The following is a 27,307-nucleotide window of genomic DNA, read 5'->3' on the forward strand; positions in this document are numbered from 1 at the left end:
TAGTCTCCTAGCAGGTAATGCACACTTTGAACAGCCAGAGAGCAATAAAGGAAAAGTGTATGAAATCATTTTGCTTTAATGAAGTGAAAGAGGCACCTTCCTCTTAGAGTACAGCGAAATGTTAGAGGCAGTTCTTTTTTCCCCAGGCAAGGAACAGTGCCTCAGCTCACTGTATGCATGCCCAGACACAGCGTGGCACCTCAGGGAGTGATGTGGACATATTTCTTCTGAGATCCGAGGGCTGATGCATCTACTGACACACTGCAGTGAGCATTTGAATCACACTTCTCCTGTCTGGCAGTTCCTCACCCACAACTGCTTTATGGAAGATCCAAGGCATGGCTGCATTCTGTGTACAATAACTGTAGCACAGGCATAGCTAGGACAGAAACGCCACACATGTGGGACTGACAATGTATTTAGTTCAGAGAGTTACAAATCTGCCCATCTCAATCCAGCCCATGTTAACGGTGATGCTTTTAAAGCTATGGATATAGGAGGTGAGTTTTCCAGCTGATACATCACCAGAGATTGAAGGTATCTGTACTGAAAAGCCTCTTCCAGTTATTTTTTTAATTTAAATTAAAAAAAAATAATAAATCTATAGTCTTTGGCAGTCTTCAGATTGTTTACCTTGTTTTTCACGTTACCTCACAGGCAATGGAACATTTAATATAAAGGCATGCTCTGGTGCATATGGCTGTCTAACATTTCTGATAGAGGAAATACCTTCAAGAAAAATCATGTGGATTTAGTTTCCAGTCCTGAAAGTGACCACATAGTATGAGGGCTGCAATAGGAAGCTATAGCAACAAGTTTGCAATAACAGACTTTTCTCAGAACAAGTCAGATGCACAGACAAGATTAATGATTAATTAAGTAAATAAGTACTTAGCTTTGTAATTGCTCTGATAGACTATAAATACATCATTAAATTATCAAAAGTTTTAAAACATCGTGCTGTGTATTGAACAACCAAGCACTGATGTATGCTTTTAATGAATACCAAAGCAACCTGTAACCAGCTGGAAATTTTCAGCAGTGTAATGATACTAATCATTAATTTCAAGTAGAAGATAATTCATACTGAAAAGGATGACCAAATGGAAAAAAAATCGACAGATATAAATAAGCATATTGATAATCATCTGCATTCTTTGTCATCTTATTCTCTTCTTCTATCTTCTTTATCAAGGAAACAGCTTGATAAAAAAATGTTACTTAACATAAATGAGGATCTGAACCTAGCACTTCAAAAGAAGATTCAGAACTGCTAGAAGTAAAAATAATAACTATTAACTGTTTCTATTGACACTCCATCATTGTCTGTAGCAGCACCTTACAGTCTGCAAAACTAAAAAAAAAGTAAAATAATCCTCACATTAAATTATTAAAGCTTCCATGTTAATGAAGTAATTACTAGATTATTTAGAGAATTTTGGAATTCTTTATTCTTCCTGTGTACGCTCATTTTCTGTACTAATATTTGCAGAGTAAATTGTATTTTACGCCATGGAAGGCAGATTTGCAAACTAGATAATCATATCCTTTATTAAAAAGGTGTTATGAGCAAAGCTTTTGAAATGCTATTTTAAAATATTTGTAACTGTAGTCCAACCCACATATGAATCATGGGTACTGGATGCATTCAATTATGCACCTTTTCAGTTTTCAGTGAATTATTATTTACAAACATAACATAGTATGATGACCACAAAACTAAGAGGCTGTTTTAAAACACAGTTTCAATGTCATTACGCTGACTGCCACACAGTGCTAACAATCCACAATAACATATGACTTGCTCATATAATATGGTCCACATGATCCTGCAAATGTAAACAGAATTTCTGCCACATAAAGATTAGTACAGGACTGAAGAGTATTATATATTATCAGCAAACATAATTCCATCCCTAGAAATAAGCAGCTTTACTTTCAGCTTTATTCTTTTACCTAGTTATTTGAAAATTTCCAAGTTGTTTTTCTAAGCTCACAGTTACTCTTATTTCTCCTCTGTGACCTCAATAGTCATCATCACCCTTCAATAAAAACATTAGTATTTCATGAGATGGATGAGAAGAAAATCATTTTGCAATGACATATTTATTCAATTCAGTCTTACAGATGCAATTTAATCTAATGAGACTTCATATAAATTAAAAAAAAAAAAAAAATCAAGTAAGTTCATGGCAGGAATTATTTACCTGCACCACGCTGCATGCTCTTTAAGTGTCCCATCAAACGCAGTCTACATCTTTTCTCTCAAATTAACCAATCTGTAATGGCAACTTTAAAAGGTTGTCTTCAACTGAGATACAATACGTAATCAACAAGTAACACTGTTCCCAAAGATGCTCACATGCTTTTCCATTGCAATTTTTTTCTACAAACTTTTAGTTTTCCTTTAACACCAGTATCTGAAATAGAGTTCATGTTTCTCTAAATTACTCTAGTTAAAGACAAACAAACTAAAAATAGCTGCAGCAACGTGTGATACCATAACCAGTAAGCAGGCAAGAAGTTCAACTGAATTTTCAGTGAATTTAACAGGCACTTCTTGCACAGGAAGAACACACTGCATAAGTAGTCACAAATAAAGGCTTCTGTATTTGTGTTCTTAGGAAGAATTTTCAAATAATTAGTTGGTTTATAAATAATTACAAGGATTAAAAATTAACATTTTATAGAGCCTATACTCTATATTTTTCTTTTTAACTATTTTGATCATCGTGTGAGAATTATCACAGAGTTTTGGCACTTTTCCTCATACACACAGAAACAACTTGTCCCTGCTGTGTTTTTCAGCACACACCTTGATGATTGAACGTCTCCTGAACTATCCTAAGCAATTCATGCTGTGCAACCTAATGCCATTTGAATGATGGCTGCTAGTGATTTTTATTCACATTTCCCTTGATAATTGTTTTATCACAAGGTACAAATATTGAACTGCGCAACTAGAACTGATCAATACACAGAAGTACCAAGAAAATTTCAAATTCCTAAATCGATGCTACCATTAAAAGACATTTAGATGTGGGACAGAATTAAAGTTTACAAGATTGTTAAAAGAAAAATTTATCAGGCTCTTGAAATCAGGCCAGTGACATTCAAATTGTATATTTATTTTAATGGTGTTTAAAAAGCCAGTTCTATCAGAAAGGCAACGTTTTTATGGATGACATCTCTGTAAACATGCCAAGAAAAGAGTACAAGTAAGCTCTTTGGAAGCTTCAAGTATTCTTTGTAATTGGCTGGGAGTTAAGAGAGGACAAAGGAGTAAAGTCTGAAAAGCACTGATTAGGTATTACCGAGAACTCACTATATTTACAAGATTGTCTTCCACTGAGACACAAAAAGCTGTCCCATTTAATCAAGCAAAGCATTTGCTTCAGTCCCTTACAGCTCACCCAGCTCCCCAACGAGCAAGCAAAGGCAGCAAAGAAATAGACCCACACAACCCCACTTTATAAAATCCTTGTGCTGAAGCACAGGGAAACATAGAACTCCTTTTAACTCATATAGGGTATTTCAAAAAGCCAACCAAAAAAAAGACAGAGAGAAAGCACATTTTAAGCTCATTAATTACAAGCAATATTAGATAGAATGGGAACATGCAACTATACACTGCACGTGAATTCCCACACCATTAGGCCTGTCCACCAGGTATTGCATAAGTGTTGATTCCCAAAAGAAAAAACAAATTGGAGGTTTAAAAGTGATTTGCTTTCAACTGTGGGCCCACCATTTATACACACAGACTTTTAAACAAATAGCAAACTTTCAGAAATTATCATAGAAAATTACGTAAAACTCAGGAAAAGTAGCCCAAACTCTGACCTTCAGCATTTATACATACAGTTTAAACATGTAATTATTTTTTACCATCTAGCAATTTTTTTTAAATACTAAACAGAGTAAACGCAGAGTAACTTCTTTTGCTTAAGAAACTAAAATTACGCCTGTATTTGTTTATCCCAACTTCTGCTGTTATTAAGAGAGCTATGAAAAACAACTAGTATTTTATTAGCATAGTATTTGAATTTCAAGCATAAAGACACAACACATACAACTTCAACCTCTCATTCCTTTCAACTTGTTCAGTTTCCCCCTTTCAATACAGAGTATTGAAACTAACACCCTGAATTGAATGGTGCAATTACTCTCTTGATAGCAAGTTATGGCATTCACTGTTGTAAAAGGACAAATATTTGTCCTTAGTTTTCATAGGAAAGTCAAAATTTACATGTCAAAAAGACAAGGATCTTGCAAGTCAGCACCCAAAAAACAGATGGCTTGCTACTCTTTTGTTGCACTCATTTTCCCAACAGCTTAAAAATGCTGAGTACAAAGTAACAGTAACATAATTTCAAGCATTGAATATAGCTGCATAGCCAACTTGACACTTCACACATTTGTCTAAAGGGCTAGAAATAAGCATTTGTACTTTCATGTGTTCTTAGCTTAAACAATAAAGAATTGGGAAGCTGTCAGTTATCTCAGGTTTTCAGATTCTTAACCAAATATCAGCCTGATTAAAATCTGCTTTGCAACTATTCCACTTACACAACTAAAATACATGCTTCTAAAGACTATCAGAGAAAATATTTGAAAAGTAGTGGAATGTGTCATAATGTCATCTAGCCAAGGCAATGCAGCAAGCTTTGAGATGCTGTGGTCATGCTCATATTGGACAATTATTGGCTGTGTCTCTCCTCAAACAAGAATCATTCAGCAAATGAGAACTCCCATCAAAAGAAGTCTAAATATTCTCTTTGTATCACTTTATTAACCTTTCAAGGGCTTACAGTTTTTTGTAAAATTAGAATGATTTGGTGGACAAGTAATCTGCTTCCAGCCTTCAGCACTTACCCTATAAATATTTATTAAGAAATTATCAAGATTATTAAGAGTAGGAAGTCTTTAACACTACTTGGAAACAAATAAAGCCATCACACAGTTGAACTTCTTTTTCAAAGGAAAAGTACTGAAAATACTAGGATTCTGAAAATACATCTTAGCAAACTGATAGATCTTCAACAGCTTGCAGAACACTCGCTAAGTCAATAACAGGATTGCACACCACATATCTGACCTTCTTACATCACATTTCTATTTTCATAGCAGTATCTCCACTGAGATTGCCCAGCTTAATATCTGCTTTTTATATGTTGATCCTCAAAAAATGAGAGGCTTGAAAATTTAGCAGAAATACATAATCGGAAAAGGAAACTGATTTAATGGAATCTTCAGATCTTATTCACTTTATGTCACAGCTTGAATTCCATACATCTCTACATTAAATAAAAACATCCACCACGCACACCCTCACATTTCTGTAAACATTTCAATATTATTGTTTTGTTTTTTTTTTTAATAAGTGACAATTAAATACTAAAGCAAGTTGCAAATTAGACTGCTGAAGTTACAACTCATGACTTGTTTCTTAAATTACAAAAACCATACAGCTTTGATTTACTTTTTTTGTTGGATAGCTTATGTTCCAAACAGCCTGAAAAATATATCAAGAAAATTAAAAGCAAATAATGGGCCACAACCCATTATAAATAGAAATTATTCTTAAGGACGTGAGAGAAATGTTTTAACTGGTGTAAAAACTCCGCTGGATCCTCTAATTACCATATGTCTCCTGTAATATTTTCTATGCTCTCTCTTAAATAATGCAACAGTAACATTGCATGGCCAAAGACATTAGGGAGGAAAACATTTTTATTTACTCCTATTTACCAAATCCTTAAAGCAAAGTTGACTGCAGTTTTACGGCTTCCTCAGTACTTGCTTCTCCTAACGCTTTAAATGATCTCATCCTAGGAACAATCAGCATTTAAAAATTAAAGCAAGAATGAGCTGCTTGGGTTTTCTTTTTCTTGCTTCTTTTCCCCAGGCTCCTGAAGAATGAGTAGAATACTGCTTCACCAAATGTCAAGAAAAGACTACGTGAACAAGTAAGCACAGGAAACTGATATGAAATTTACACTGTATTTCTTAAAGACGAGAATGTTCATGAGTTTTATGTAGTGTGAGAGAGACTGTAGATTTAACATCCAAATTTACCAAGTGATGATAAATTCAATAAATAGATTTTTCTGGCCTTACATGCAACTAGCACTGCAACATCTTCCATCCCAGCACATTTTTTTACTGTTTAAAAGATTCACTTGAAACAGGGCAGCATGAATGATTTCATCAAGATCTCTGCTATTACAATGAATCATTAATATCCTAGTGAAAAATTTATTGTGATGAATAATGCATTCAAAATGATGAGACAGAAAATGAAGCATTACTCTGCAATGTACCAGGGAATTAAAGGGATGTTATGGAAGTTGTCAAGCTAAAAAAACATCACTTCTGGAAGGAAATCTTTCTAGATGTCATTTCAGATACTTTATTTCATTCTCTCACCAAACATTTTTTATTGTAGTTGAAGAAAAAGCAAACAAGAAACATTCCTGCCTTTCTACAGTTATTAAGTCCAGGTATAACCATTATTTTTGGTCACAAAACTAGTTCTACCCTAAGGCAGTACTTCTTTGTATTCTTTGAAATTTATTTGAGCATACGTAATTGTGAAATACAAAACCTTATTATGCTTCCCCCCCCCCCCCAGAATACTGTATCTATTGTGTATATGGCAGAGTTAGCAGGATTGGATAGCGAACTCTGCTAGATTAGGGAGTTAGAAGAGCTTAAGATAATAATCATGTCAGTGTAAATGGCATAGAATGCAAACTTACGCAAGTAGAATAATCACTCTCTCCTGCGGCCCAAAAATTAGAGTAACCAAACACGTCTTTGTACTGAAGTACATAGAAGTTGCACTGCAGTACTGTACTGAGTTCTGGCAACCAAAATAACAAGCACATTGCTAAAATGGACTTCTGACGCTAGTTAGTTTAAAAGGCAGACCAAAACAAAAAACACAGCACTAGGATACAAGCAAAGAGCTGTCGTGAAGAGTTGATTAAACTTCAAAGGGGAATAAAATATTCATTACACATTTGATAGATTTGTTTTTGTCCATTCTGGTATACAGATCTCTGTATAATACATCAAAGCTGGCATATTATAAGCATATTCTTGCTCCAAAAACAACATATAAAATAATCAGCAGTACCTTAGAATTTGATGTGGATTCCAAAAAGCAAAGCCTGTTGCCAAATCCTTCTGCAGCAAGACACAGTTTCTGTTGCTCCTTGTGAACAGTTGCAGTGCACTGCAGAACCACTTCATCATCCTAGGAAAAAAAAAAAACAAAAACAGAACAGTGGTTATACTTCTGACCTGGGGAAGTATATAAAAAGTCATTGCTAGAAATTAGAAGCAGTTATCCATGAACACAAACCAAATCGAATCCCAGCATAATTTCAATTCTCTGATTAGAGAAAGTGGGCAAAACAATGACAATAATTATAACTCCTTCTTTAAAAAAACATTGCTGGAGAAAATGCCAACATTGTACCTCCACAGACAGAGACTGACAACAGAGCTTGACAATAGAGGCTGATACATTTACTACATAACAGAATCGTAGGGGTTGGAAGGCGCCTCCAGAGATCATCAAGTCCAACACCCCTGCCAAAGCAGGTTCCCTACACCAGGTCACACAAGTAGGTGCCCAGGCGGTTCTTGAATGTCTCGAGAGAAGGAGACTCCACAAGCTCCCTGTGCAGCCTGTTCCAGCTGTCACTCTCACCTCAGAAGTTCTTGTGCACATTTGTGCGGAACTTTCTATGCTGCAGTTTCTGGCCGTTTCCCCTTGTCCTATCTCCACACTGCTGAAAAGAGTCCAGCCTTGCCACTCTGCCCCCTACACCTTAGATACTTATAGACCTGGATCAGGTCCCCTCTCAGTCTTTTCTCAAGGCTAAACAGACCCAGTTCACTCAGCCTTTCTTCATAGGGAAAAAAGCTCCAGGCCCTTCACCATCTCTGTGGCCCTCCACTGGACTCTTTCCAAGAGACCCCTGTCTTTTTCTGTACTGGGGAACCCAGAACTGGACACAGTACTCATACATCTCTATCAGTGTATGTACCACCCATTCTCTCCCCCTGTACATTGTTTTTAAAGAAAGTCTGAAAGGATTTCTACATAGCCTACCTGCAAAAATCCTTATATACTGACAGCTACAAAAATATAATTCAGTTTTGAATTAAGACTTAATTTTAGATAAACTTAATTTTAGATAACCATCTAACGCACTATAACCTTGCTTGCTCAAGTTGACTGCAAACCAATTGCACAGTATCACCAAGCATACATACATTATGTAGATGACAATTGCTGGAAGATTAAGAAAAGGAATAGAGCAACTGCTAAATTCCCTGATGCGCAAATTTTCCCAATTTATTTCCATAACATTTTTTTCTTCTTTTGCTGTAAAGTACACATAATTAGTCAACATAATACATGTTAATAAACAATGGCATTCGCCTATCATCCTGAATGGAATGATGTTAACAGATATTCAATCTAAACAAAATCTAATTAAAAATAGTATATGTATATATATATATAGCAATATATATAGCAAATATATATATATAGCAATATATATAGCAAATATATATACATCAGATACAGGAAAAAAATGTTACCAAGAGATTAAGAGAAATTAAGTGCCAGTAACCACAAGTTCTGTGTAGAAAGTGGTACTGTCATTTATTCTCAGATGTGGAAGATATAAACCATAACAGTCACATAGTCTGGTGCCTGTTGTTTCTCCGCTTACTTCAAATAAGAAGAAAACACACCCTGAAAAGCTACCCACTTAGTGTAGGTACTTTACTAGATGGCTCTTCCAACTACTCTCATTTATTCTCCTGGTCAGGATTTGAACTCCGTCAAACCACACTTCGCAATTTGGAAGTACAATCGTCTCTGTTCCATAAACGGGAAGTAAGGAGCAAGGATGATGCTGCCTGCCCATTGTAACAGAGTTTACCAAAAGGATAGCAGAATCATTACTTAGATTTCTAAACTGATAACCTGAGTCAGAAAGCTATTCTCTCACCCTAGCACTATCTTGGCTAAATCCATTAATCCCAATAAACCCTTTCGTGTCAGCCAGTACATCAGCTCATAATTTTAAGGATACCATATCTTCCAGTAGAAAGACATTCTGCTTGCATTATGTCAGTTATCTGCACTGACTCAAAAAGCATGAGCTTTTGATAATCACACAACTGCATTTATCATTTTGAGTCTTGGAGATGCATTTTGAACAAATAGCTAGATTCTGTGTATGTTACAAAGCCCTGGTAATTTTCAAACATCCAATTTTGAAAAGCAAGGAGGGTTGTTGAAGAAAGAACAGCTTCTAGTAGCCTAGCAGATTCTTATTACATCTATTCGCTATGGGCTATGTAAATATTTTCATGAAATTTACATATCCACAGAAACAAACAAAAAAAGACCTAGAGAAGATACTGTAAATAAATATATTATAAATAAATATATAAATTCCCCACATTATAGTAATATCTACTGCTAAAAATGTGCCCTAAAAATCAAAGCAGCAGCAGCAGCCATAAGCTGGTGAAGTGCGTGCTCAGAACTGCATTCCAGTAGATCAGACTACTGACTGAAGGGTATGAGGCTGCTGCCAGTGCATGATTAAGACAGCAAGTTCTCAAATCTCCTTAATAACATCGACTTTTATCTGTGGTTATTCAACTTTCCTGTAAAATCCATTCAAATCTTCCAAGATTACATTAAACACACACTACCCAGTCAAGAAAAAGGTTAGCTTCTTTAAAAACAAAGCACACCCTCATCTTTACAATAGGGATGTTTTGACTAGGTGTATTTTTACAGGATTGGCAATTTCAAGTTATGGCTGAACACAGAATATATTTCCTTGTAATATACAGTGTGTCTCTTTGCCCTATTAAAGCTTGAAAATGTACACCTCCCCTGTGGTCCATTTTGACTAATGCTCAAGCTTCTCAAGATACCAGTTCTATTAAAGGACCAAAACTGACTGCCACAGGTAGACATTATCTACAATGTTACCTGTGCTAGCACTGCTTTGATACAGACAGGTAATTTTGATGATAAAATTTTTGCATTTTGATTATTTTTCTGAAATCTGCTTGGGTTTGTTGGTGGTTCCTCCCCCAACCCCTTTTATATGTTCTAATATCTTAAACATTCAATAATTATGCATATTTTTTAAGCTACAGAATTCTGTGCTTCAGTCCAAAGTGCTTCATGACTTTGACAGTTGCATTTTGCTTCCAATTCAGGACAAAAACAAGCGCTTTTTTTTTTTTTTTTTTCTATTTTAGTTTATTTATCTTTTTTTAAAAATATAATTATATACTTTACTCCTTCACAGAGGATGCAGTAAAATGTGAATTTCTACTAATTTAAATAATTTGTTGCACTTTTCCTTATCTGACCCTTGAAACAATTACCTTTGTCAACTACACTGTTTTTGTTCTACTTCTCTGTGAGATTATACGAATTTTGAAATAGCATAAAGGACACTGGATGTCACATTTGTAAAATAAAGTATTCAAAGGTTGAAACTATTAAGTTCTGCTTGTATGTTCCAACTTGCTTCTAGTGCTGTTTTATATAGCAAATATTGCAATTAGTGGAATATTTCCATCAATTTACACATGCTACAAATCAAGATCTCAGCACAGGCTCTAATAGCTCAATCTTTAATAGCTTCCTCAAACTCTACATATGCAGCGTTATGCTTCACCACATCCCATTTAATGCTCAGCTGTGCAGCTGAACTTTGCAATGAGCTTCAGTGCCAAAAACACTTTAAAAGCAGGTTACAATTAGAAATAAAACCTGTACAAACTGCTTTCCACCAACATAAAGCGTACAATGCTCCTCGACTTAAAAACTTTATTTCAGCTTCCCTTTGTTGTGTTGGAATAAGTATTAAATTATAAAACTGAATAAAAGATTCTAAGTTCCATAAACCATCAAGTACAAGACTTCCACAGTTACTGGCAAGCACATGCTTGCCAGTAACAGGATCTACAAGTCAGTCCCTTGAAATGACCCTTGTGATATGACCTCAACATATGACAACAGCAACATCATCTTTGCTTTAATGTTAAGCATCAGAATAGTATGCACTGGAGACAACTTTCAGCACATATGGGAGCTTTAATACTTATTGCCCAAGAGTTTCATTCTGCGTGATTTTGAAGGCAAAATGTAGCAAAGCAGAAGTTAAGTAACACATTAAGATGGAGCTTTTCTTTCTCAAAATCCCTGCTGACAGGGAACAGAAGCCTAGATGCACAGAGTTCATTAACTACTACATTCATAATGTGTAAGAATCACTATTAACATAGATTAACTATCTTGTGAACAATCCCATGAGAGGTACCAACAAAACAAATGCTCAAGGCTTAGTACTACTTACTTTGTCCATTCCATTCTTGACCGACCAACTAATGTCAAACTATCAAGCTCTTCTTTGAAATACCATCCAATTAAGGATGGTGGCTCTGGCAGCTGAATGCAAGTGAAGCCTATGACAGAGATAAGAAAAGGGCCCAAACTTTTAATTACCACATCATACCTTAAACCACAATACTACAACCCTCTGAGTTGCATTGCGGCCATCAGGAAGTTAAAACACTGTTCAGAAAGTACTCATCCTTTACATAAGAATGCAAGATAAAAAGAAATGCTAAGACAACATTGTGTTAGAGAGGGATCTGGTGGTTATGGTGAATCAAAAATTGATCAGTAGTCAACACCATTAGGCAGCTATACGAAAAGCAAATGGTTGTCAGTAACATACAATGTAAAGAACAGGTAACAATTTTTCATTTTATCAAAACAATTAGAATAGAATAGCTGGTAAGAAGTTTTCTGAGGACTGCAAAGAATTTTCACTACCAATTTAGAAACATCATTATACAATTTTTAAAAGCATACTGAAGGATTCATGCATAGCCTAACTTCTTGTAGGATGAGAAGGAAGAGAGTAGATTCCTCCAATCAGATAATTGTAATTAGTCCAGGTACATTTTATGGTACATGTTTTAGTTTTATCCTGTAGGAGGAGTAATTTCATAAGAATTCAATGTTATTCTAAAGGAAATAACCTTCCAGACAGAAAATCCCATGCAAAATATATGGAGTTCTAGAGGACCAGAAGCTAATAGCTCTTGCTACAGTACCAGGAAGCAGGCTGCTAGTACAATAACCAATTTATTTACTTCTCCTTTCCCAGAGCTCTATAACTTACTCATCAAAATAATTTTGCCAGATTCCAGCAATGTCATGCTGATCTGCAGTAATAAAGACATGTGGCAATTTAAAAATACATACGTAAAAACCGTGAGTCATGTAGATTCACATTCAGCATTTGTCAGAAAGTTTTCACTAGAGAACAACGATATCACAAAGATTTCACTAGAGAACAAAGGACCTGTCAAAAAGAAATCCCTATCTACAAGGCAAAAATAAAAACCTGTGTAAATAGAGTGAGGAGCTGTGGCAGAGCAGAGTTTACCTAGGGCTTGCACATCAACACTGAGCAAACTGTCACAGGCACAGGACCCATCCCAGTCAATGGTTTCCACAGCCACCAGACAGAAATGAAACACTCAATCACAAGGCAAAAGACCAAATCTGAATGAGTTATTTCAGTACAATTGAGTAATATGTGTAACCTGTGTTCTCTTAACTACTGCACTGTGAAACAAATGACTGCATTTGACCTGAGCACTGCAGTGATAATGCCGGATGGCTAGAACACTCAACTGCATGAGCTAAAAACATTCTCAAATAGAGCACCCTCTAGTGGTATCAAACATGCACAGAAGTGAAACTGATTTACTATCAATACTCAGTTTCCTCCTCTGGCTCTGCACTCCACTGGATCAGCACATAATAGTGTCACAGTTTGTTTCAGTGTAGACTGACCTTGCCTTTGCATGTGCTATTGTATTTGTTCTTGATTGAGTTCTACTACCAAAAATACATCTGCAAATGAACATATTTCCAGTCAAGATGACTCATTTTATTATTTCTCACCAATTAGCTCTGCAGTCCTACAATCCTAAAAAATGCCAAGTTCAGCTTTTAGTGCCTAATAATAATCGTATCTAACTGTAGTTAACAGTGGCTAACTCTGTATCTGACACAGTTGACAGGTCAGAGGGGTTGAAAACATCTGCAAAGAAGTATGTTTACTAAATTAAACAGAACAGCTGGCAGGCTGCTTCCAGGTTTTTAAAAGCTCCAGCGTGCCAAATTCTCTCTGATGTAATTCCACATAATTTAGGAATTCAGTAAGAATGCTATTACAGTGCACCCTCACTCACTAGTTCCAAGCTTCCTGTTGTGCAGTCAAGGGCATGATTACAGCATGGGACATATCATTGCTATATTTGATTCTGCTGGTGTGAGTATCAGTAAAGACAGAGGTGACAGCACGCTAGAAAAGGTGTCCACAAGATTCCGCAGGCAAACACAAGAATGTTTTATTAATGATCTGAGCCAGGCACTTCACAAGCCTCCTCTGAACAAGTGGCAACAATCAAACAATCAAAACAACTTTTCCAAGGTTACGCAATACTTAGACCCAAACTGAACACATTCCCTTTTGTTGTGTTCTTCCTACCCCAATAATGGGTTCCACAGAGCAAGGAGTTAACAACACATCCTCTCTCCCCAGCTCATGCCATGAATGCCTCGCCTCCCCTCCAGATCATCCATTTCATGCAAGAATACATGAGATACATTCAGCAGCTCTCAAACTTTTATCTTGTGAGCAGATTCAGGAGGCTAAGTCAGTAACACCACCATCTGCTTGAGTTTGCACATTCAATCCTAGATCACTTTCTCATCCCTTAATCTTTTTGCAGCAGTATTTCTTGATTCATTCCACTTCAGTGCTCTCTACCACGCTGATATTTCACAGCTACCTGATGGATCACAGAGCTCTTCCTCTCTAATTCCCAACCAAAAAGACTTATCTGCCACTGTGTTATCTTTGTTTTTCTGGAGCGATGTTAAAGATTCATTCTAATCTCTCTCTGTTTCCAATTCTCTGTCAATGTATTTTTACCCAGCTTTTATCTTGAAGCTGCTCTAAGTTACAAGATTCACCCTCTCACTTCACACATTTCCCATGCAATGCTTTCGTATCACCATAATAAGTCTACCACCTTTCTGAATTCTTGCTTCCTAGACTTTTTAATTCCATTTTGAAATATTCTCTCAGACTGCTGTTCTCAACTTCTCTTCTGAGCATCTTTGATGTGTAATTGATTTTTTCTGCATACCATAAAGAATTCCAAAAGGTTTATTAACAACATGAATTTTCAACATAGCTTAAAATGCCACAAAAGCATCATCCAACTTGATTTCTTCACATCACTGCTCTGGATTCAAAATGTATTTTGCTGTGAAAATCCAAGCAATAACACTAAAAAGATAATTCCCAGATACTTTCTTTACTATTTATAAAGGAGATTTTAAATCTCCCATTAAAGAGACTGGCCTTCTCTCCATTAAAAGAATCAGTATTCAATCTACCATTGGCAAGTTGCTGCGCTTCTACATTCAACTTATTGGCCTCATCTTCAAAAGAAAAGTAGTAGTATGTAGTAAGACAAATACAGAGGCATTCAGAGAGCAACAGTTACTGATTTTTACTTCCCCACATTGATGCAGGTCAGAGCTCCATATGGCAGCTGTTCACCAGGTACACATTACCATTCTGCCTTCAGTATGAAACTTTATTTCTTGTTTTTCATTTACTGTCTAAACTACCTCTGAAAAAAATACACATTTACCTCTGGCCTTCCAGACATCTCTTGGGAAATAATCCTCAGTTGAACTCTGTTTTATCCTCACTTTTATAATCCACTACTTGCATGATGATCTCTTCCTTCTGTTCCACACAAAATTATACACTCTTTCAACCTTCTGCCACTCACTTGTTTAGTTTTTTCATTATTTTTTCAGTCATCTCCGATTTTCAAACTTTTATTTTCAAATCCACGTTCAGGAGAATTTTCAGCCTTTCAGAAGGAAGCTACAAGAGCAAAGATGTCCATGGAACAGACAAGAGTATGCAGGCCATGGTGTGTGCCCTGCTGTAGGACCTGAGGGATGGCTGATGGTTGTATCCACTCTCTGCCATCCGGGCTTCGGCTCAGTAGATCATGACAGATAAAGAGAGCATTACTTCACAGAACTGGCTGTTGATACTGAATGGATGCAATAAAGCACTGAGGGCTAAGAAGCATTCACCAAGAAAAAAATTAGACACTTCAGAGAGGCTTTTTCAGCTGAAGAACTCTCCTCTGCCTCATGACTACTCTAGCAAATACTTTGCCACAAGCAGTGGGAAGAAAGGAACAGAGGGCCAATAGCTGTTTTCATTTCCCACGTACCCAGGGATGAATCAGGATAACAAGAGTGTTTTATTCACTTTTGCAACAGTGTCTCCAAAAAAGCTCACAGTATTCAAGAAACAGAAAACAAAGAAAAAGAAATCAGGGGTCTTTTCCCACTAAGTTGCATTACCAGATTACAGCATACTAACAACATAAGAAAGTCCAAATCTTAATCACATATGCAAACAAATAATTATACCTATCATGTTCCCGTTTCTTCACATACTACGCAACAAAAAATAATTTCCATTTTAGGAGAGAGTATTCTACCCACCTTTGAACCTCTGTTAAGTAGACCAGAAAGTCTTGCTCCAACACTTTCAGATGTCTAACCGTGTAAATCAGTCATCTATTTTATATCTTGTTTTGTATACAAACTTGTCTTACATCCAACTGCTTTGTGAGATTCTGCTACCTGCCATTCACAGCTTGTAAATCACACCACTTCGTCAACAGCCTGACATGTCTTAGGAAAAATGCAATGCTATGAACTAACAAATCTTCCTCTTGTTTGACACATCACAAGACATGCTGTGATCACGGGGCTTGCTTGACAACAGTGTCCCCACAACAATTGTGTCATTTACCTCATATTACTTTTGAAAAGAACACATCTAGAGGGTATAAAGTGGCAGAAGTGTTTTCCAAAAAAATGCAGATGCAACCATTAAGGTGCGTCACCCCAAAAATACTTTCTCAGGTGCCAAGTTGGCTCCTGAGCAGTTTCTGAAACCAAAGGGTTATTCTCAGCAACTGTTAAAAGTTCTGAAACAGAAGTTTACATGGGGCTGGATCTGCAGCAGCCTGAAACAGGCACATCTCTAAGCAAACCTCAGTACACAGAATGTCAAAACACTTAAGCAGGTCTTAACCTGACTAGATTACTTCCACCTAAAAATGATCATATAGAACACCAGATTTTGTATGTTACACTGTTGCTGTCACGAAGGATCTGCCAACATTCAAGTTCCTTGTACAGATTTCAGGTCCAAACCATCAAGCAAACAGATTTTAGTCAGCAGATTATACGTTTCTAAGTACTTTACTAAGTGCTGCAACTGACCACCACTCAATCAGTACCTGATATAAAAAATGCCCCTTCCAGAGGGGAAAAAAAAAAAAAAAAAACAACCTACAAAAAATGGGTAGCAACTTGAACAGTTGTTGCTTTGTGCTCTTTTTCACAGAATGAAAAATAACACTATTTTGGTTGCTATGAAGAGTCCTGCATAAAAAAGCACAGCACACTGCAGTAGAAGACTTGTTATTAAAAGCTGTGCTGATATTTACAGAACTATAAATAGATCCTGATGCATCTGCACTAAGCCTGTCTTTTGAAATAATAAAAATGTCTGGTTTACAAAGATTTTCTCTTTTCCCCAGCTTGAAGGATACTCTTTCATTTCTAGCCATTTATCTCAAGTCCTTCAGAGCATTACTGCGGAGCTGAAAAGCTGTGAGATTCAACTGGCACAATACATCTTGCAGTAACAACAACAACAACAAAAAATAAATCAGTAAATCTTCAGATATCTAGTAAAGAGGCTTTCTGCCACCTGGTTCTCACACCAGCAGGTAATTCTTCACAGATTTTAATCACATGTAGTGACAGAAGGCCACAGTGAACAAAGTCCCAAAAATATGTTACTAAGCAAGTGCAAAAATATACTTCTTAACTCACATACGTCAGAGCATAATGTTCAGTCTAAATTTATTTCCCGTTTCTTCCTCAGAACAAACTCACCAGCTATCATAAATGAATGAATAATATTATAACAGCAGAAGTACCTTTCAACTGCTTTTACTCTAAATTTCATGAGCAAATTCTTAAAGGTTATGCAGAAGCACAAACTCAAACATTATAAACCACAAATTCATATTTGTATACTCATTTTTGGTATAAAAAAAATATTCACTGTACACATTTTCTATTAATCTCTATATGTTCTATATGACACTGAATTAAGGTGGGATTCACTTTATTTCCAACTAAGTAAAAGGTCAAAAAAAAAAAACAAAAAAAATCGGCTGTTTTTATTTATAAAGTGGAATTCATGGTCTTGCATTACATTTAAAACTACATTCACCAAACAATAACTGGAATGTATGTTCATCACAGATCAAAATACAAATTCTCAAATACTGTTTTCACGATCATACACTAATCTCATTTTTCCTCACTCTTTTTAATAGAAATTATATATAATACTTTATATTATATATATTATATATACATTGTATAGTATATAGTAAATAAACTGTATACAGTATATAGTATATACAGTATTACATATATGTTATAAAAAGTTATATGTATTTTATATTACATATATTAGAAATAAGAAACATATATAATAAATTGCCATTGCTTCCACTGTAATTTGAGAGTTCTGAGACAAACAGTATCATGTCACAGTATAAGCTGCAGCTTAAGATTTTCATAAATGAACTACAAGAAGGCCTCCAAGAAATCTGTTAAAATTGCTACACTAATGGAAAGATCAAAATTAAGACTTTTATTCCCCTATGAAGCTTTCATGGGCTGCCATTTATCAACTACACTCTTACTAAAAATTGCACTATTACACTAACTGGAAATTAAAGAAATATGAGTAAAAGAAAATAACATTTCCAAAATAAAAGGGGATTCAGAATAGTAGTTTCATCTGGCCAAAGGAAATCAAGGTTTGAATTTTTTATGCCATATTATTTTGGCAATTTCCCGCATACGTTCATGACAAAAAAAGCCGTATTTACAAAAAAAAAAAAAAAGAAAAAAAAAAAGAAAACTTTTTTGACTGTAATACATCTGAATTATCAGAGTATATTCTGTGTAAAAATTAAGCACGTTAATATCACTTTCCATTGCCATTTTCCATTCCTTCATTCCTGATGACTAACACATACTATTAGATTAACACAAGTTAATTTAAAGTCCCATAAAAGCCTTCACATTTCCCTCAAACATGCTTGTACATATATAATTTTGCATAACTTGGATCATAATTATACTTCAACGTTTACCTTACTCTAATTTTAGAGTTAATTTAAACAACTTCTAAGCAGCAGTAAAGCTAGGCAGATAACAAGCCCCGTATTAAAGAGGCTAAGAAACACAACCTCTTACTCGTATTTTTGACTGCACTTAATCCCTTTGACTGGCTGAGCTCCTGTATACTACTTGGATTATGATTCATCACACAGAACTTAAGGCATTTAAAATTCACCCAAGTAAATCTACTTAGCTACCATCATTAGTCATTTAGCTTTTATTTACATCTACTCTGCCTAAATTGCCTTTACAGCCAATGGTGGAAGACCGATTTTCCAGAAGGAGAGGCACTGTCTCACAAAATTATTATTTCAGACAAACATGAGCACCCTCTGCAAGTACCTGCTCTCCTCCATGTGCTCTACAATAATCAGCATAGGCCAGGACGACCACTGGATAAATGTTCCAGTTCAAGTGAGATGAATTTCAGGCTCAGTATACTTGTAGCAACTTCTCCAAACAGTAAAAACCAAAATTAATACTATAGAATTTCCCCATGTTTTCAGTGAAATAGCAGCAGCATGAAGACTAACTCAAAATAAATGAGGTTATCAAATTTTTAAAAATTGATAGAAGCTTTGCATAGTTATTTGAAGTCATGCCATAGCAAACAAATCAAACATACTGTAGAGATTGAGGTTTCACATAACCAGAACTGCCCTCTGCCTAGCTAAATTACATAAAAGCTGAGGAAAGGAGTACAGGTGTGTGAATTTCATTCCAAGTCACATGGAACACTTCATAATCACAACAAACTCTTAACTAGTTACTTCAGCTAGCAACCTGAAGACCTCAAGTCATTAGTCACAAGATAAGGGTTCTCCACAGTTTTTGTATTAACTTAAAAATGTGCACATGCAGCACCATCAGCCCCCAGATGAGGGGCAGGAGATGGTCAGCCACAGATGCCTCAAATGACATGAGTTGTGAGAAGGACATCTCTCAGCTGCTCTGCTATGTACTCCAAAACAGTTAGAAGGAGCAGAAAGAACTGAAAAAAATAAGGGGAAGAAAGCTGATAAAATCTTGGCAGCAGGACTTCCACACACCCTGCTGTCCTAGGAAGAGGTGTGGGATTGCTGCAAACTTCAGACATCCTAAAGCCTAACTGCAGCAATCCACGTGTAAGATGATGCCCTCTTTGGGTTATGTTTACGGTCAGAAAAAAAATGGCCTGCTCAGGAACTTTCTTGACTACAAAAAGAAGTTACATGACTACATCAGCCAGACTTCTAGATCTGATTAATTATATCCTAAGAAGCAGACTAATATGGCCCTAGTGCAACAAGAAGAAAAAAAAATTAAAAATAGAAAGTCAAAAGTACCTCTATGCTTCTCATAAGCAGCGTTATCATAGAATTGCCTAAGCTGGAAAGGACCCATAATAATCCCCTAGTCCAAACCTGGCTTCACACAGAAGCACCCAAAAACTCAAACCCTTCGTCTAAGAGTGTTGTCCAAACACTTCTTGAGCTTCAGCACTTCGGGACATGACCACTGGGGCTGTTCTAGGTCCCAACCACCCTCTGGTGCAGAACCTTTCCCTAACCCCCACCTGACCTACTCCTGATGCAGCTCCATACTGTTCCCTTGAGTCCTGTCACTGTCATCAGAGAGCAGAGATGAGCACTGCTCCTCTGGTTCCCTTGAGAGGAGCTGTAGGCTGCTATGAGGCCTCCCCTCAGCTTCTCTTCTCCAGGCTAAACAAATCAGGGGACTTCAACCACTTCTCAAACATCTTGACCACTAAATCCTTCACCACCTAAACCTTCTGCATAGCCCTCCTTTGAATGATCTCTAGTAATTTTATATCCTGATATGGAGACACCCAACACTACACAGAGTGTTAAAGGTGAGACTGCACCAGAGCAGAATGGGAGTGGGACAACTCCTTTCCTCACCCAGTAAAAGTGATATCCTCATGCATCTCAGGATACAGTCAGCTCTTTTGGCACACTACTGACTCAGATTTAACCTGCTGTCAAACAAGAACCCCCAGATCTCCTCCGACAAGGCTTTTCTCCAGCCTCTCATGTCCCAGTCCATACATACAGCCAAAGCTGCCCCATTCAACATGCAGAATCTGGCATTTATTCTCACTAAACTTCATTTGGGTTGTGATTGCCCAGCTCAGTAATTCGTTGAGATCTCCTTGCAAAGCCTCTCTACCCTCAAGGAAGTCAACAGCTCCTTCCTGTGTAATCTGCAAATTTAATAAGCATGCATTTGAGTCACGCATCCTACTCATTTATAAAAACATTAAAAACAACTGGATCTAAAATGTACCCTTGTGGAACCCCTCTAGTGACCGTGGTTGTTTTCTTCATATACAGTTTGTATGGGCAAATATAAGACAATAAAACTTAAATAACAGTTGCAAAGTACAGATCAGAAATCATTGATTCTTATGCTAATACTGAAATATATTTAACAAAAAAGAGCATGCCAGAGCATATTGTTAGAAATACAGCATACAGATAATAGAACTGGATTTATGCATACATATACTTGTGCATGCATTTATTAGTAATAATTCAGCATTACTGTAATTAACAGCTTCTGGTTTTATTTAGTCTCCAACCCTCTCGAGTTCATCTCAAAGAACAATTATACATAAAAAGTTTAACATATGCTGTCATAAATTTTAAGAATATTTATGGCTACACAGAGAATTTAATAAAACTTGTTCAGCAGGTCATTTATTTCAATACTGTAAATGCAAAACAAAATGAAAAATATATATATCTTTGTGAAGAAAGATACAGGTGGATAAAGTCAATTCAGTATAAATACACTTAGAACAAAACAAAAAAATAACTTTCCCTTGATTTAGAAGCTTGAAATTACTTAAAACGTAAATATTGAAGTAAAAGATCTCACCTAGGAAGAGATGCTTAGACTACTTAATTTCAGAAATGATTTGCAAATCTAGAAAAGTTTCTGAGTTTCATAGTTCTCACACAACCCAACACTTCCCAGATGATTGAGACCTGAAAGCCTGGAGTCTTTTACATGCATTAGAAACTGGGAAATTAAAAGATATACAGATGCAGTGATAAGAATACAGAGGCAGAATCACTAACTGACAAAAAAAAAAAAAAAAGAAAAGAAAAGAAAAAAAAAAAGTTAAGAGCACATATATTCCAGTCCTCATTTTTGGCATTCTCAAGAAACACATTAATAATATACCATTCTAAGACTGATTATATTTACTTCAGTGACATGCTGAGAGCATTCTGGAAGGTGCTTCTTTATATTGCTACTGGTTGGCAGAACCTAACAAAATCAGATTTAAATCATTACTGAAGTGGCAATATGAAAATTAAGTTAGACAAGGTATGTCTTAATGAGATCAATTTTACTCAAAAAGATAGTAAAAAACATGTTTATTTTGCAGCCTGGAAAATCTCTTCTGGTAAATGCATCTGTTCCATTTACACAGATGGACTTACACACCTGTTCAGTTCTGTTTATCAGCTTGAAAAATGGGAGTAAAATCAACAACAGAAACAAACAAGAGATTCTGGGGTGTCTCTCAATTCATGGCCTATACACAAACTTTGCCTTTCAGAGGTAGACTTTTTTTTTTTTGGTCAAGTAAAATATAATCAACCATGCCTGAAACAAATGTATATACTGAAGGCACCGTAGGTGTATCAGACATGTAGCAGAAACTGGTAGGCATTTGGGGCATGCAGAACTGTTATTTGTGGGTAAAAGCTAGTTTCACTGACAGGAAACATGATATACAAACGCTACAGCTCATTAAATTTTAAGCACTAGCAGCATTCCTATACTCACTCCAGGTTTACCTATCCCTGCTACCATTGCCTGTGCATTTTCTTCTTGCTCTTCAGTTTGACCTGGTTTAGCCATGCTGGTCTATTGTGTTCCTTTTGTGACTTCCTACACCTGGGGATGGAGAGCTCTTGTGCTCTAGGGAAAGCTTCCTTAATGATCTGAGAGCTCTGCTCCACTCCCCTGTCCTTGAGGACAGATTCCCAGTGGTTTTACTTTACTATCTCCCTGAAGAGTTGAAATTTAACTTCCTAGAAGGAGAAAAAGAATTACCGGGGACCCCAGAGAGGGCCGAACAGGAAGTTACAAAAAAAATCACTTTTAAATTCAAAAGTTTATGTTATTTCATACTTTCGTATGTTCAGCTTTTGTGTTTTAACTTTTTGTTTGGTTGAATTCGTGTTTGTTGCTTATCTGCTTTTTCATGGTTTTTTCTTTTTTGTTTTTTTTTTTTGTTGTTTTTTTGTTTTTTGTTTTTTTTAAATGTTTGCTGTCTTGTTTTTGTTTAAAAAAAAAAAACTAAAAATGGAAAACTATCTACAATACAAAAATTTCTCTATCAGTTACTCTCATCCTTGCATCTACTTGAAACATTTGGTATTCAGAAGTAAATATGTTCCTATTTAAAATAAGCTCTGTTTAAAAAGAAGAGGTTATGTACAAATATAGCACAAACCACTTTATTTGTCATTTTTGCTGGCTGTTGGCTAAGAATCAGGACACTTGCACAAATTTTCTAAGGATGTCTAAGCAACCACCCTGGCAGAGGCAGAAAACAAGCTACTTCTCCAAGAACCATCGTGAGCAAGTAAGAAGCATTTCAGGAGGATTAAGATCCCTAAGAATTATGCAAATTTTAAATAGAGGTCTGGACATGAAAGTAAATATTTACAAAAATATTACAATAATAATGGTTTGTGCTTATGTAAAATTCTCATTAGAATTATAACCAAACATTAAAAAAAAAAAACCATTCAAAAATGGAGGAAGGCCTAGAACTCTAAATTGTTGAAAAACATTTTCATCAGCTTCTTGCACACAAATGAGCAGCATGCATTCAAAATTAAAAGATGCTTCCCAAACAGTTGTTAATTATCTTGGACCAATAAAATAGTATACACAATTAGTATTCAAACTGAGACAAATGCTGAAACTTCTCTAGGAGACAAACAAGGAAGCTACCTGAGCACTATGCTGCCCACCTCTCTGTTTCAGGAGCCCATCTTGCTCAAAATCCTTATTTCATTTCAACCCACTTCTCTCCTCTTTAAGGTAGCGAGTACACACAAGGACACAGAGGGTAATGCAGACGCTGCTCAGCAAAGCACCACAGCTAAGCTTAGAAGACTCTTGTGGATTCCATACCAAATGCAAGGGAACGGCAGCTGGAAGACTGGCTGAGCTATATTTATTTATTGAGCAAGAAATGAACAGAGTGATGTTTTCAACTTTGTTACAATGTACTATAGAAGGTTTTCGCAGACAAAAGCAAGTAATCAGCCAAGTCTTCCAATGAGACAAACTGACCACAGAGTAGATACTGTTGAAGTTCGCTAGTATTTGCTACTTTTCCTCTCTCGAAAGGGGGCCTGTGGAAAAAGGGATCTTGGCTTTGTTCTGTATGGTTTTTTATTTCTTTTGCTTTCAAGATAATTGGTTAAATGTTTTCTCTGCTTTAGTAAATTAGGACATTCAACATTTTTAACCATCTGACCAGGATTTACCTAGGATAAATTACAGATAATTCACCTATTGTTATGCTAAATTCCTTTATTTGTTTATAAATAATTTTGGTATTTGGATTTTTTGTTGTTGTTGTTATTCTGTGTTTTTTGAATTTGTTTCTTGGTGTTGTTTGTTTTTGTTTGTTTCTTTTTAATGCTACACAGAAATAGGACTCACTATTTACTCAGAAAATATACACCAGCCCTGCCTTACCTGCTCAGAATCCCACAGAAGAAGCTCTCACAGGTGTAATTACCACAAAAAGCCCTCTACAGCATATAAAAGAAGATGTAAAACAACATATTTCTTGTTTGGATTGCAAGGAAAGAGTTCTCTTTCTATTCTTTTCAGTAGCCATGGTATTGAGCTTGTTTTGCTCATATTTTATCTCAGTGTTCCCTACAAAAAAAAAAATTTTTAAGTTCTATGTAGCCTAATTAATTGAGGCTAATATTTCCTGGAGGTCATTAAGAGAAATGTATATTAAAATCTGGTCTATGATCCCCTATTCTCATAATGTATATGTACTAAAAAAGCCATTTTTAAATAACTTTCTGTCCCATAAATGTTTAAATTTTTAATGTAGAAATGATTAATACAAAAAATATAATTTAGCAGAAAAAGAAATTTTGTTTTAAACTGTCTTCTCCACAGAGATCTTCAATGAGCTCTCATATTATTATAGCTATATTACTGACCTCTAGTTGAAAGAAGATAATTTTCCATCTGGTTCTCAAGAACTAGAGATGATTCATTTTTGCCTCACCACTGCCGCTGTCTTTTGGCATATTTTCCTATACAGGTACCCATTTTAGCAAATCTTTCTGATGCCAGAAAATAACTGATGATTGGATTTAGATGTTCCCATTTGTGCCAGCCATATTTTTACCTGCTACAGATAAAATACAGCTGTTTAGTGAAAAATGTATATATTGAGTAGGATTGTTTAATTTGCAACTGCAAACAGCGTAAGAAAATTTCTTACTATTGCTGCTGTCCATTTTTTGTCCTGTAAATACACCAAATGAACACTGAGCTTTTTGGGGTTGTTGGCTGTGTGGGTTTCTTCTTTTTTTGTGGTGGTGTGCTGTTTTTGTTTTTGAAATAAGATATTTTCATGAGCTCTAATAACTACGACAATACTTTACAGGATAAATTACCATCAGACATAAGAAAAAAAGGCAAGCAGCTATAGTCCCACCATCCTCCTCCATACTTCTCATATGGTAACACTGAATACACTGATTTGCCATCTAGGGATAGATTTAAACTCCAGATCTTTATCCCACACTACTCACTGAACCAAGATGGGGGAACAGTTTCCTTGCATGGATCAGCTTTCTAAAACACTTATAGACTCACAATTATCAAGTAATAACTGGAAAGGCTGCCAGATTTTCCTTATTCACAGTCAAAACTGGAGAGGAAAAAAAAAAAAAAAAAAAAAAAAAAACATGCAAGCCCATGCCAGCTCAGGCACAAACAAAAATATTCAGTGCCTCACTGTGCACCTTTCACAGATGGAGAACATAACCACTCCACCAGTTATTCAAACTTGAGTCTCTTTCCAGCACAATGAGGACACAAGGCAAGGGCACAGCCACTGAGTGCCAGGGACTGCAGTGGGGGTCTCCACTCAGAGCTGCAGGAAGGTGAACACAAGCCACTAATCATGTCCCTTCTCTCCTTATCAACAAGATTTTATCTTAATTAAGACACATGCTCAAATAGGTCATGCTGCCATTACCATTATGTGTTATGATCGCATACATCAAATAACTACTTCCACTTGTATTTGAATCTCTGAGTATAAACATTTATGGCAGAAAATGAATGAAACTTAAAAATTAGGATAAAGTCTTTTCTGTTACCACTGAGGACCTTCTTACATTACTGAAGTAGCATAAGATTATTTGCTTTTATTTAAAGTCAAAAAGTGGAAATATAGACAAAAGCTACATCAGCAGTGAACTATGGTCTGAAATACAATACTTTATCATATCGTGGAAGTTAATAATTTAATAAGATAGGTGAAATCTGAAGCAGCACATACACAATTCTAAAAACTACTGGAACTAACGGGGCAAAAAAGAAAGATGTGCAGACTCTCAAGAAACCAAAATATTACTGTTTCGTAAACATGCAGCTCTCAAAATTAGGTTCCTGAAAACCTGTTTCATCAGTAATAAAGATTATAACAACTTATAATTATATATTAATATAATTATAAGAACTAGACCCTTAGTCTTCTGTTGAGCCTTTCCTTGACTTTGAGGTGGATTTTCCTGCACTGTAAGTTTGTACTTATATTGAGGTAATAATATAACTCAGCAGCAGTTAGATAGTTTGTGTCATTTCTGAAGTCCTTCTAAAAAGAAATCACCTAAGTATTAGAATTTAGTTCAATAATTGTTAAGAGACCCAGACCAGGAATCCAACATCGAGGATGGCAATATGCTGTAACTATGCAGAGGTGTGACAAAGTTCAATTAAAAAAAAAAAAAAAAAAAAAAAAAAAAAAAAAGATTTAACAGTACTAATGGACTATCTGTAACTAGCAGTAGTTCATCGGTAATGAACAGGAAGGCAATGATCTTCATGTCGCCATTTCAAATATATTTGTATGAATTACAAGCCACTTCTGTGAGCACAGAACTGTACTTTATATCAGCTCTGTCTACATGAAAAGCACTAATTGGCCTTTCCTTTCACATGTAGCATCACAGCAGACACTGCTGTATTAGGCAAAAGGATATCACCTCTGGGTTTGTGAGTCATCACAAACTGATGAGAGTCATCACCTCTGATGAAATCTTCTGGGCACGTACCACAATATGCTGGCACTGCTCATCTTCAAACATCTCCAATTAAAAAATTTCTGCCTCTTATTGTGCATATTTCAAAATCTCAAATTCTATGAATACCATTTTATTTCTAAACTAATTTAGCAAATATTTTTCTCTATTTTGGGCTATAAACTGCTATAACACTGAAAAGCAAGTACAGATGAGACTGTTCCCTTTAACTGTTCAAGGAGACGTGGACCATCTCAGATAACAGTCACAGGCAGGAAGATTCCTATTCTGCATGGAGGCTAGTGAGAGGGAAGTCTCACAGGGGCACTCAATGTTCTGATGCCTCTTCTTTCCTCTTTTAACAAATCCCTAGGTAATCCCAAAGACACTCTTCACCAGAAACACAAAGCCAAACCACACAGTCACAGAACAGTTTGGGTTGGGAGAGACCTTAAAGGTCATACATTTCCAACCTGCTACTGCAGGCTAAATCAGGCTTCCTAGGGCCTGATTTGACCTT

The 27,307-nt window shown here is 36.0% G+C and overlaps 1 protein-coding gene across 1 annotated transcript in view; it reads right to left on the minus strand.

Moving 5' to 3' along the window:
- The window catches only part of RYR2 (ryanodine receptor 2), a gene marked incomplete at both ends in the record, with an annotated part of 341,640 nt that overhangs the window by 243,868 nt on the left and 70,465 nt on the right, over positions 1 to 27,307 (minus strand). Inside the window, one exon of the mRNA XM_079550429.1 lies at positions 7,142 to 7,261. Coding sequence (XP_079406555.1) covers positions 7,142 to 7,261 — 120 coding nt within the window. The remainder of the gene's footprint in view (positions 1 to 7,141; positions 7,262 to 27,307) is intronic.

The sequence above is a fragment of the Tetrao urogallus genome (assembly GCF_951394365.1).
Source record: "Tetrao urogallus genome assembly, chromosome: 2".
Lineage (NCBI taxonomy): Eukaryota > Metazoa > Chordata > Aves > Galliformes > Phasianidae > Tetrao > Tetrao urogallus.